At 37.1% G+C, this 12,080-nt stretch overlaps 1 protein-coding gene across 10 annotated transcripts in view; it reads right to left on the bottom strand.

Annotated features, from left to right (window-relative positions):
• Positions 1-7,687: 7,687 nt before the first annotated feature.
• Positions 7,688-12,080, bottom strand: part of LOC124176169 (zinc finger protein 2 homolog) — a 32,445-nt gene continuing 28,052 nt past the window's right edge. For 7 of the 10 annotated variants that reach the window (XM_046557095.1, XM_046557086.1, XM_046557104.1 and 4 more), the window contains 7 exons: positions 11,824-11,974; positions 10,495-11,406; positions 10,216-10,320; positions 9,938-10,099; positions 9,582-9,847; positions 9,414-9,494; positions 7,688-9,302 (listed from right to left, as the gene is read on the bottom strand). In XM_046557095.1, coding sequence (XP_046413051.1) covers positions 8,996-9,302; positions 9,414-9,494; positions 9,582-9,847; positions 9,938-10,099; positions 10,216-10,320; positions 10,495-11,406; positions 11,824-11,964 — 1,974 coding nt within the window. In that variant the 5' untranslated portion in view covers positions 11,965-11,974 and the 3' untranslated portion in view covers positions 7,688-8,995. The remainder of the gene's footprint in view (positions 9,303-9,413; positions 9,495-9,581; positions 9,848-9,937; positions 10,100-10,215; positions 10,321-10,494; positions 11,407-11,823; positions 11,975-12,080) is intronic. The other 3 variants (XM_046557147.1, XM_046557155.1, XM_046557163.1) reach the window with 3 other exon arrangements.

Raw genomic sequence — 12,080 nt, 5'->3', positions numbered from 1 at the left:
ACAGCTACTGAATTTCGGCTTGCGCGAAAAACGAATTGAAATAATTTATTGTAAACATGAACCAGGAACCACGGAGCGCTTATCCTGGAAGTCGAGAAATTTTATTAGCGGACTGACAGCTACTGAATTTCGGCTTGCGCGAAAAACGAATTGAAATAATTTATTGTAAACATGAACCAGGAACCACGGAGCGCTTATCCTGGAAGTCGAGAAATTTTATTAGCGGACTGACAGCTACTGAATTTCGGCTTGCGCGAAAAACAAATTGAAATAATTTATTGTAAACATGAACCAGGAACCACGGAGCGCTTATCCTGGAAGTCGAGAAATTTTATTAGCGGACTGACAGCTACTGAATTTCGGCTTGCGCGAAAAACGAATTGAAATAATTTATTGTAAACATGAACCAGGAACCACGGAGCGCTTATCCTGGAAGTCGAGAAATTTTATTAGCGGACTGACAGCTACTGAATTTCGGCTTGCGCGAAAAACGAATTGAAATAATTTATTGTAAACATGAACCAGGAACCACGGAGCGCTTATCCTGGAAGTCGAGTTTCACCGCGTAGCGGACCCGCGCAGAAACTACACAGCGCTTGGTCCAAAGTCACGAGGTCGCGAACCTGTATAGCCGGAACTACGCAAAATTACTCCCGAAGGTCAAAAGTCATCAGGTCAAGTACCTGGACAGCCAAAACTGCGGAGCGCTTGTTCTGGAAGTCGAGTTCCTGCAGGTAGTGGACCTTGAGCGCAAAAACTACGGAGCGCGTGTCCTGAAAGTCGTGTTTCACCAGGTAGCGGACCTGGAGTAAAGAAATTACGGAGCACGTGTCCTGAAAGTCGTGTTTCACCAGGTAGCGGACCTGGAGTAAAGAAATTACGGAGCGCGTGTCCTGAAAGTCGTGTTTCACCAGGTAGCGGACCTGGAGTAAAGAAATTACGGAGCACGTGTCCTGAAAGTCGTGTTTCACCAGGTAGCGGACCTGGAGTAAAGAAATTACGGAGCGCGTGTCCTGAAAGTCGTGTTTCACCAGGTAGCGGACCTGGAGTAAAGAAATTACGGAGCGCGTGTCCTGAAAGTCGTGTTTCACCAGGTAGCGGACCTGGAGTAAAGAAATTACGGAGCGCGTGTCCTGAAAGTCGTGTTTCACCAGGTAGCGGACCTGGAGTAAAGAAATTACGGAGCGCGTGTCCTGGAAGTCGAGTTTCACCGCGTAGCTGACCCGAAGCGCGGGATCCGGGAGGTTGGGAACCCGGTACTCGAAATACGTAGCGGACCCGAAGCGCGTGATCTGGGAGGTTGAGAACCCGGTACTCGAAATTTGCGGAGCGCGACTCTCATCCGTCCGCTCTACTGCGCGGTTCGTTCCAGACTGAGGTATTCGGCTAGTTGATTTTGAATTGGTGACGTCACTTTCTGAACATCCGACATCCAAACTTTGGTTTCGACCTTTGATACTATGTATGATGATGTATGATGTATGATGTATGATGTATGATGTGTGATGTACGATGATATGATATGATGTATAATTATTTCAGTTTTCACATTTCATACAAGAAATACGCACTTTATCTCTCCTGCCGATTCCAGACTCAAGCGGCCAGGCCCTTCGATGGTCAGCCGTTGACTGAAGATATATTCTTCAGTGAACAGGTCGGCTAATAACGCTGCCGTTCTGCGACAGTTGGATGATGAAAAATTTTGCTCGTATCTTTCAAATGTGTGTTAAAATACACTCGAAGTGTTAAGAAGCTTCGTTCTTTCTCTCCCTATCACCTTCTTAGGTCTTTAAATCACTACGCAGCGTTAAATACTGTCTCATATACGAAGCATCCATTTCGTCTCGTTCAAAATTAGCGCATCCGTGATGTATTACAGTTGCTCTGAATTTTTTTCCATCCGAATACTTTACGAAAAACAATTCTGCCCCTCCACCCAACGCAGATACTTCACTTGCGACCAGCTAAAACAGCGTTTCGATTCTATGCCTATGAAAATTCAAGATCGAGAGAGCAAATGAAAAGTTGTTGGAATAATTTTGAATATTAGTGTTATGGGATACATCGAGCGCGTGTCGAATAGAATCCCATTTCGAAATGAATAATTCTTCTCTTTTCATATCATAGCTAATCTAGTAATATAGGTAAATAGGATGGTTGGAGGTGTTCGAAAATGGTAGGACATTTCAAAAGTTAAAGTCGACGATGATCCGGTGCATCAATTTTATCGTTACAGATTTTCTTTTCCCATGAGGCATAGAGTATTCAACAACGATAATGCAGTCCTTAAAATTCATCATTCATCTATGTCTGGAAAGCTAATTCGCAAGGCGTGGTATTCTAGATATGTCAAAACTAAGCTAGCGGCACGTGTTTGCATTATTAGAAAAATACCCGTACTCCACATACACTGTTTCTAATCTTTTGCTACATTTGGTTTAATCCCCATGCTTCCACAGCATGAATAATCGGAAATGTTTTTGATCACCCATAATAAAATAAAAGAAGTAACAAAGCTTAAATTTATTGTTAAAGCTCTAATGAATACATCAAACTGCGGTCGAATCAATTCATTTATTATTTGCACATGACCTCTGTATATTTGATAAATTATTCCTAAATACATTGAAACATATGTATTTATAATGAAATATCATGCAACGGGCTGTGTAAACTATGAACTATAATTTCTATCAAATAGCTGCTTTTATGTCAACAGGGCTTTGAAACTCAGTCAAGTTGGATCTCGATTTTTGCCATCGTATGTAGGACATTGGGTTACAAGAACAAATGCGAATTACGAAGAACTCCGTATTAGAGATAAGGATATCTTAGTTCAAGTATACCTATACACAGAAATCCGTATGTGAATATACTAAAACCTCTGTGTTTATTGTAAAAATCTAGTTTTAAATATGTGTACATATGTATATACACATGCATAAGTATACATATACATATATACACATACATGTACATAAATAATTGCCAAGAAATTAGAAACACTCACAACTTGTCGCAAATAGAGTAAAACGTAAGGTTAATAATATACAAATTACACAAGCGCACCATAAAACGTGGCAAGGGTAATCCTAGTGCAGTGATTGTATAAACTGAAGAAATATACATTTACATATACATGATATAAATTAATAGACTAGAAAAGAGTATTTAGAGAGCTTATCTAATTCCGATCTTGTCACAATAGATCATTAACATAATCAATATACGGTTAAAGCTGTATTAGCTACATTCACTATTAGAGATAATATTTTTTATCCATTTTTATAGTTAGTTAATTTCTTTCAAAATCTTTAACATTACAGAAAGTAGGTACGTTGCCAGACCTTATATACCAACAATGAATATTCATGGAGGCTATATTCATAAATACTTACAAAAGTAAGCTAATATTAATAATAATAATACTCAGCTATTAAAGTTTCGCTGAGCGCTCCGACCAAGGATTCCATTTCACCGAGAAGCTCTGTTAATTGGCCAGTTGACAGCTGACGCAGTTCTGAAATCAATTGTCAACATGAAATTCCAACTTCAATCAAGACCGTGCAAACATAGATGTTTTGATACAAATGAAGACAAGGCGATATTAGTATACAAGTTAAGAATTCTTGATCTTATTACTTTCTTCGTAGAATGGTGATCCTAGAACCTCCTTACTTCTTTCCAAAGTTTCATCCACATCCAGTAGAGATCCTTCGGAGTCAGCAGATCGTTCCATTGACGGACTTTCCTGCAATGCGGAATATTAAAAATTAGTTATATCTTGCAATTACAACGTTGAAGAAAAAGGATTAGGATATAAGCGCCAGTTAAGCAAGTTCCTGACTAAAATTACTCTGAGTAAATAATATGATTTAAAAAGAGCAGAAAAAGGCGGCAGGGTGTGGTAGGAGGTGGACGGAGATGGTTGTGGTGTTTGGCGGGGGCAGGAGGGGGTAGGAAGTGTTTGGCGGTGGTTGGAAGTGAGCGGCGGTATTCGAGGAAGTCGAGGACGACGAGGATAACGAGGCGGCGGAGGAAGAAGAGGACGGGGACGAGGTGGACGAAGAGGACGAAGGTGGTCGGAGGTGGTTGACTACTTCTGATACTAATTCTTCTCCTGATCCTACACCTACTCTTGATCCTTCTCCTATTTGTACTTCTACTGCTACTCCTACTCCTACTCCTGATCCCACTTCTGATCCTACTCCTACTCCTACTACCACTCCTGATCCTATTCCTGATCCTACTCCTACTCCTCCTTCTGATCCTACTCCTATTCCTACTCCTGATCCTGATCCTAATTCATCAAATATTATAAAAATATTATTCTCACCGTGCACAAATCCTCGTCCTTCTCGTCCATCTTGTTCTCCTCGTCTTCCTCGTCCTCCGAGAGTCGAGTTTCACGAGGTAGTGGACCTGGAGCGCAGAAAATACGGAGCGCTTGTCCTGGAAGTCGAGTTGCACCAGGAAGCGGCCCCGGAGCGCAGAAACCAGGAAGTAGAGAACCCGGTTCTCGAAATCTGCGGAGCGCGATTCTCACACGTCCGCTCTACTGCGCGGTTGTTTCCATACTGAGGAATTCTGCTCGCTGATATTTCGAGAAAAGAAATTTTGGGTGACGTCACTTTCTAAACATCCGAACGTCCAAACTCTGGTTTCGATCTCTCATACTATGTATGATGCATGATGTACAATATGACATCATGTATAATGAATTTCGCTTTTACATTTCAGACAAGAATTATGCACTTCATCTTTCCTGCCGATTCGAGACTCAAGTGACTAGGCCCTTCGATGGTCAGCCTTTGACTCAATATATATTCTTGAAAAAAAAAAAAAATCGCCGGCAATCACCTTTTTTAGTCTTTAAATCAGGACATTGCATTAAATACTGTCTCATATACGGAGCATCCATTTCATCTGTATCAAAACTAGCGCATCCGTCATATATTACAGTAACTCTGAATTTTTTCCATTCGAACACTTTTCGAAAAACAATTCGGCTTCGCTACCCAACGTAGATACTTCACTTGCGACTAGCTAAAACACCGTTTTGATTCTGTGCCTACGGAAATTCAAGTCAATAGAGCAAATGAAAAGTTGTTGGAATAATTATGAATATTAATGTTATGGAATACATCGAGCGCGTGTCGAATAGAATCCCATTTCGAAATGAATAATTCTTATATTTTCATATCATAGCCGTAATATTGTAGATAATCTAGTCTGTCTCCTGAAAAATTATAAAATTTATAGTATGGATCTTAAATGGATCATATTATATATATTAATATCGTACATGGACCGCATATACATATATACTTCTTGGTCCCTGCATCATTATTACATCTGATCTATTATTATTTATGATCTATGTATACATTTTTTCCTCGACTACCTATACTTTAATTAAATCACTGTTTTGCTACAAATTTTGGAATAAATTTACTTATGAAATGTTAAATACTTATTTTACATTTCTTTTTGTCTTCCACAACAACAATATGTGGCAGCTTAATATTAGAGTACTATCACTAACTCAGAACACTTGTGCTATGATTGAGGCATATTGAATAAACTGAAACTAAATCATTAAACCTACGAGTTCATGATTTATCTTTCCCCTTTCTTTCGAACGTTGGTCCAGCATTCTGTTTTTTCGGCCGTCACTTTTGATCTGTGGCTCACTCAGCAGGCGATAAATGTCCTCTCTAGCAGGCATGCCTTTAGAGACACAGCATCGAAATCACATGCAGTACGGATTGTAGCCTGCCCTGCTTAAAAAATCCGACAGAGATCCGACAGTCTATGTCGGATTTTTTAAGCAGGGTGGGCAACGCAGAAAAGACATGAAAAACAGCCTAGTTTTCCATTCAGACACACAGAGATTTGTTTATTCATTTATACTAATTCAGCTTACATTAAGTAATAGAATGTTATACATATCTTATCCTGCGGAGGCGCATTGCACCTCTGTGCAGGGCAGAACATAATATTTACTTAAGAACTACTTTTCATATGATGCTTAAGGTAATATAATAGTCAGCTTTATTATGGAATGTGTGATAATTTTTTTATTCGCCTTAATATTATTTGGCAACTTTTTCACGTACTGTACACTGACACCTGAGCACTTTTCCTAAGATTAGAGTGTAATAAATACACTGAAACTGAGCTGAAAGAAACTTCGTAGCGATGAATTCGTCATTTTCCTTCCCCATCTTTTTGACAACCTGGCGCAAATCTTATATGTTTCAGTCATTCCTTTTATTCCGTTATTCGTTGCGAGTCAAGACACACAATCGATTCCTCACGCAAAATTAGGTCAACATATTGCATCAAAAAAATTGATTTCAGCATCATCAAAATTAGTCAAAATTTTTCTCCAAAAATCCATTGCGATTATTGATACAGTTTTTTTGAGCAAAAATTTTTCATCTTCTAATCGACTTGTATGACCTATTCTTGACCAATTAGAACCCCAGGGACGAAGAAAACGCTCCATAAAGAACGTAGGGCGAACAGCAGCGAAATTACGAAGGGAATCTGCCGTTTTTTTGTTGTAACTTTTGATCCGTTACTTGCAGCGTGTTCGGACTACACGCAATCGTAAAATTATATCAATATAGTGCATCAAAGACTTGATTCCAGCAGTATTCAAAATCGCCGAAATTTTTTGAAAAAATCCAAAAAAATTTCAGTCTAATTCTCAATGCAGGGAATAGACGGTCAGAAAAAGAATTAGTATCAAAGGGAAAAAAATAGTTCAATTTTTAAAAAAATTTTCCCTCCATATTTACCCACGCCTAGGAAGCCTTACTTTTTCCCATAAGAAAAGCATTGGTTTTTCGGGATTTTTAATCGTTTTTTTACCACTGCCGTAATTATCAGCTAAAAAATCGCAAATTCTCAGAAAATATTGACAGTTATGTTACCTTTTTGTCTAATTTTTTGGAATTCGATACAAGCATTTTTGGGCTAGATCGATCACATCTTCATTCTCTGTATGTTGCGAAAAACACGGAAAAAAGCCGATCGATATAGCCCAAAAATGCTTGTATCGTTTCAATTTCTTCGCAAATTTTGGGATGAAGTCTTTCGTCTTGCTTCACCCGTTTCCAAAATCACTTATATTTGCACATCTAAAGTTCTGAAGCTAAGTGTTTCGAAATTTTTCAAACTTTTAACTTTCATTAGTTTGAGTCGAGGTTTGAGTAAAATTTAGAGTACAAGTTTCTGATGTATCTCAGATTTTTGTAACACTAAATATTCCAAAACAGATATTTCCATAAGATAAGGATGCTTATGATGGTTTGTGATAACGTGATCTGCATGTTTCAATTACAACCCCACAAGATTGCTATCCATAAGAGGCAGGTGATACGTTTAATGCAATAGGTAAACCGTTACAAATAAGTGCAAAGAAATTCTCGGGTTCTACTTTCGATCACAGTTTTCGGTACTCTTTTTATTGCAGGTGGCTACAAACAATATATAGATCTCTTCTTGAACAGCCTCTTCAACTCTTTCAACTCCACCTTTCGGACACGTAACATAATATATAATCCATTCTGACCTCTTAAAATTAAATAAATGAGCAACAGCGCAAAGTGTAGGTATTATACTCGCTTCAATTTCCTTTGATGTGGAATAGCAGATTATAACTATGTGTAAAGTAATATTTCGCGCAAGATCGATGTTTCACCGTAAACTGTGCAATATTATGAGCGAACAATAATTTTCATCACTCTGAAAGTTAAACACGTTTTGATCACACAATTCAGAACTGGTAGAAATGAATTATAGAAAAAATTGGAAAAAAAAAATGTAAAAATCATATTTCTTGTAAATCTGAATTTGCAGGCAAACGGTCTTAGCGTTTTCTTATTGGGACCTTCGACCGCCCAAAAAAAAAAAAATTACCAAAATCTTTGTTGGGTCATTGAGAAGCATTCCTTGTTAGTACCAGTTGACCACAGACTCAGTGAGTGCAATCACCTGAGTAACACAAATCATATCAGAGTCAATTGCTCATCATTTGTAACTTCAATTTATAATCTGTAGTACACCATATTTCCATTGTTCGCGTTCAGTTAGACATTACCTGTCGCTTGGGTCAGCAGTGCGATGTAATCTCATTATTTATATGCTGAGATTGATTGAGATGAAGTTCATCACTTTGAGTCATGCATCACACTGACTTGTTACATCAAAGCACAGATCAGTCATCTCTCATTTGGTTGCCATATCAGCCAGCCATGTAATAGATAAATAAAGAATAATTACAAATGATCCTATACTATTAATTAGCCTAAGAAGTTGTCTTTAATCAAAACTTACAGTGCAAACGTACATATTTCAGGAATTTTCATCGGTCTGTTGCAAAATTTTCTATACACATTATTGATCACGTTTAGTACGATATTAACATTAAGCACATAGTAAATAACAATTAAAATCTACATTTAGACGTTGTAATAATGTACAGGTATAATTAACTCCTTAGCAGTCAGGCGAAAATGAGATTTTCTTGCCACTTTTGTATTGGAAAAAAAATTTCGGAGATTTATCCTATAATTCAGCGACCTCAAAAATGATGATTTACAGTCAAATCGATATAGTAAAAACATGTCTTTTCTTCAAATGCCCACATATGTATCATGACACAAAAGTGGCACGACTTTTCTGCACATATATGTCGCTGACAGTCAAGGGGTTCATAAACGAATTCTTGTTATTTCTATAATCAAGAATACGGAGCTCTACGAAATTTTTTCCCTTGAATTGTTTCAAACAAGTCCATTCTTGTGAAAATATCTTGAATTTTTCACATCGTATTTTAAAATTCAATATAGCTCAACAGAAAGATAACATGATAATTCCTTATGTACAAAAGTAGAGTTAAACCTTCGGCAGGATTTCAAAATTTAAGATATACGTTCAATTGTTTCAAAATTAATAGTAGTGCACAACTCAATGGAAAATGTTAAAGTTTCTGTGCTGCAGCACCATATCCATCGATTTGCAAATCTTCTTGCACTGTTTTCCTTCTGGGAAAACTCAAGCGAACTTCACCATTTGCGTGTCTCGCACGATGCCGTTTCATGTCTCCTAATTGTGTAAACCTAAACAAACAGATGTCACAAGCATAGGGACGCACTCCGTCATGAATACGCATGTGCACATTGAGGTGCGCCTTCCTCAGGAAACGTTTGCCGCATTTTGAACATGGGTGCTTCCGTTCTTCATTAGGAACATGTATTTGCACATGGGTGGTCAAGTTCTGTTTGTAACTGTAACAGAAGATTCAAATTTTTTCTTTTACCCTGTTTTTGTATAAGAAAACTGTAAGAATCGTGTAAAATTGAGTGAAAAAATATTTGTTGAAATGATGTTTGATTTACCTGAAGCATTTGCCGCAATGCTCACATACATAACTTCCTTTTTTATGGCGTTGAACATGAGCCCATCTGGCGGTATAACTTCTATAATTTGAAAGATTGAATAAAATTAATCATTAATACAAACAAATAAAATTAGCAAAGAAGATAAAACGATGGCAGTAAATATACCTGAAAGTCTTATCGCACAAATTACAGCTGTAGGGTTTTTCACCAGTGTGAATGCGTTCGTGATCAAGGATCGACTGATTGGTGGCAAGTTGTTTCCCACAAAATCTACAAACGTAGCAACTACTACTGTATTTTTTTGCAGGATTTTTTAAATTTACTTCAATTTTATGAACGTCCTGCATATGATTGGTAAGTAGACGTACAGTTTGAAATATTTCTTCACACTGGGAGCACTTATGGCCAAAATGTTTCATTCTATGAGCCTTCTGTATAATTGAAAAAATAAAATTCAGTTCATTTATTGTTGATTACCCGAAAAAGGTTACGCATTAAAATTGCGTCGACATTTATCTTACCATGTTAGATGAACGATGAAACATACGACCACAAACATCGCATTGATGAGGTCTAACTCCTTCATGAACAGATTGATTGTGTTCTTTCAATCTAACTCTGTCTCTAAAAGATCGATTGCATAGGGTGCATTTGAACTTGTCCCAGCATTCTGGATCGTGTACCTAAATAATTGACACTATAATTAATTATTATAATGTTTAAATCCCTCAACAATTTGTGGAGCTTTCATATCCCTTTGACTAATAAGCAACAGCTTCCCTTCAAAAATAATACTCACATTTCTATGTTTCTGGTAAAATTGTTGGTCCACAAATACTTTAGGACATGCGACACATTTATATACAGTTACATCAGGATCGTCCAGCATTTCCTTTTTATGTTTCTGAAATGTCATGTTACAACTTGAGTAACAGATCAACGAAAATTCGTTCTTTCGTTTAGTTTCAATTATTAATATCCATCAATTCCAATAGAGTACAAGAAACTGCACTAAACTATCTGAATAAAACATTTTGTTACGCAACATTTAGTCAAATATGGCAAAATGATTACTCACCCTAAGATGATACGTAAGTTTGTGATGTGTTGAAAAACTGTTTTTACAATACTTGCAAGAATGAACAGAAAACTTTCTAGGACATGCCTTATCCATGTGGTGTTGCCATTGTGAACTGTTTGAAAATATTTTATCACACATGTCACATACAAACCTTAAGTTAACTTTTTTGTACATATTATGAGCCGACCTTTTGTGTAAAAACAAGTCATAGACTGAATGACACCGTGTTTGGCAGGTATGGCATCTGGCAATTTTCCTTCTGTGAATACTGTAATGCTTAGGAAGGAGCTTTGAATTTTCTACGGTAATTTTGCATACTTTGCACATTACTTCCAGAGAATTTTTAGCCAGTTTTATTTCTGGTGTCACCGTCTCTGATGCAGTGCCTAAACGTTCCTCGTGAACATCTGATAAATCCATTGATTCAGATTTACATGCAGCTAGTGAATTGTTGGCTTTTCGATTGGTACAGTTTGCACAGGTTGTGATTTCCCCGTAATGACTGGTTTCTTTATGCGCCAACAGATCTCTGGACTCTCGGTAACTATTGTCGCAAAAATTACATGGCCATTCCAATAGATGATCCTCTTCAATGTGGGTATCAAATATATTCATATCCTCGAATATCTTGTCACACAGGTCACATTTTATCGGAACTTTTAAACTTTCGTCAAATTCTTCTATGTATTGCTTGGATAGCTGACTACTATCTATTCTAACTGTAACTTCTCGTGCTATTTCTTCGGTATCGCTTTTCGCACCAGAACAATCTGGTTTATTCAATGATGCCAACTGTGATCGCAAAAGAGTATCAGTTTTTATAGAATCGACAATTAGTTTATAACTAATGTTCAAGTAAGAAAAGCAGTTTTGGCATACAAATAATGGTAACTCATCAGTCATCAGCACCTGTAAAAAATATAATATTAGATAAGTAGGCTGAGTGCGCTACTAATTGAACCATTCTATACAATTTTAGTGGCAAGTTATGTTAATTCGTTCAATACGCAAGAGAGCCCAAGAAACAATTTTAAGATTTTAAAAAATATACTGTAATATTAGTTTAAAAAGGAAAGTTAGTTTTGTCACAGACTTTTTACTATAAAATTGTGAACAGTCATAATTTTATCCAATGTACATGAATAACAGTCAGAACTCTGTGGAAAGTTACATAAATCGATCTAACCGAGAAGGCAAAAAAGGAGTCCGAAGATTTCAGATATTACAATGTTGATGTTATTCAAAAATAATTTAGTGGCGCTCAGGACTTTCTCGGTTGCCAAATATCTTTCTGGTTTGGATAAAAGTTTTCAAACGGTTGCTCACAATTATAGGTAGACATCTGCTTATTTTTTCAGCGACTGCAGAATTCTTGTCAGCGAAAATTGGAATATATCCCAAACCAGTTTTGGCGCACAAGCGGCACATTTCCACTAATTCTTTCTCTTCATTAGCTGTCCCTTCCATATTGTAATCACTGTCGGAAATATTGTAAGAATGATAAATAAATGAAAATTGTACTTGAAATGATTCAAGTGTCATCATGATACATAAAAAGAAATTCGGAAATAATTCCTGGTAGC

Source organism: Neodiprion fabricii, chromosome 1, assembly GCF_021155785.1.
Source record: "Neodiprion fabricii isolate iyNeoFabr1 chromosome 1, iyNeoFabr1.1, whole genome shotgun sequence".
In the NCBI taxonomy this organism is placed as follows: Eukaryota; Metazoa; Arthropoda; class Insecta; order Hymenoptera; family Diprionidae; genus Neodiprion; species Neodiprion fabricii.
This window is presented reverse-complemented; position numbering and strand designations above follow the sequence as displayed.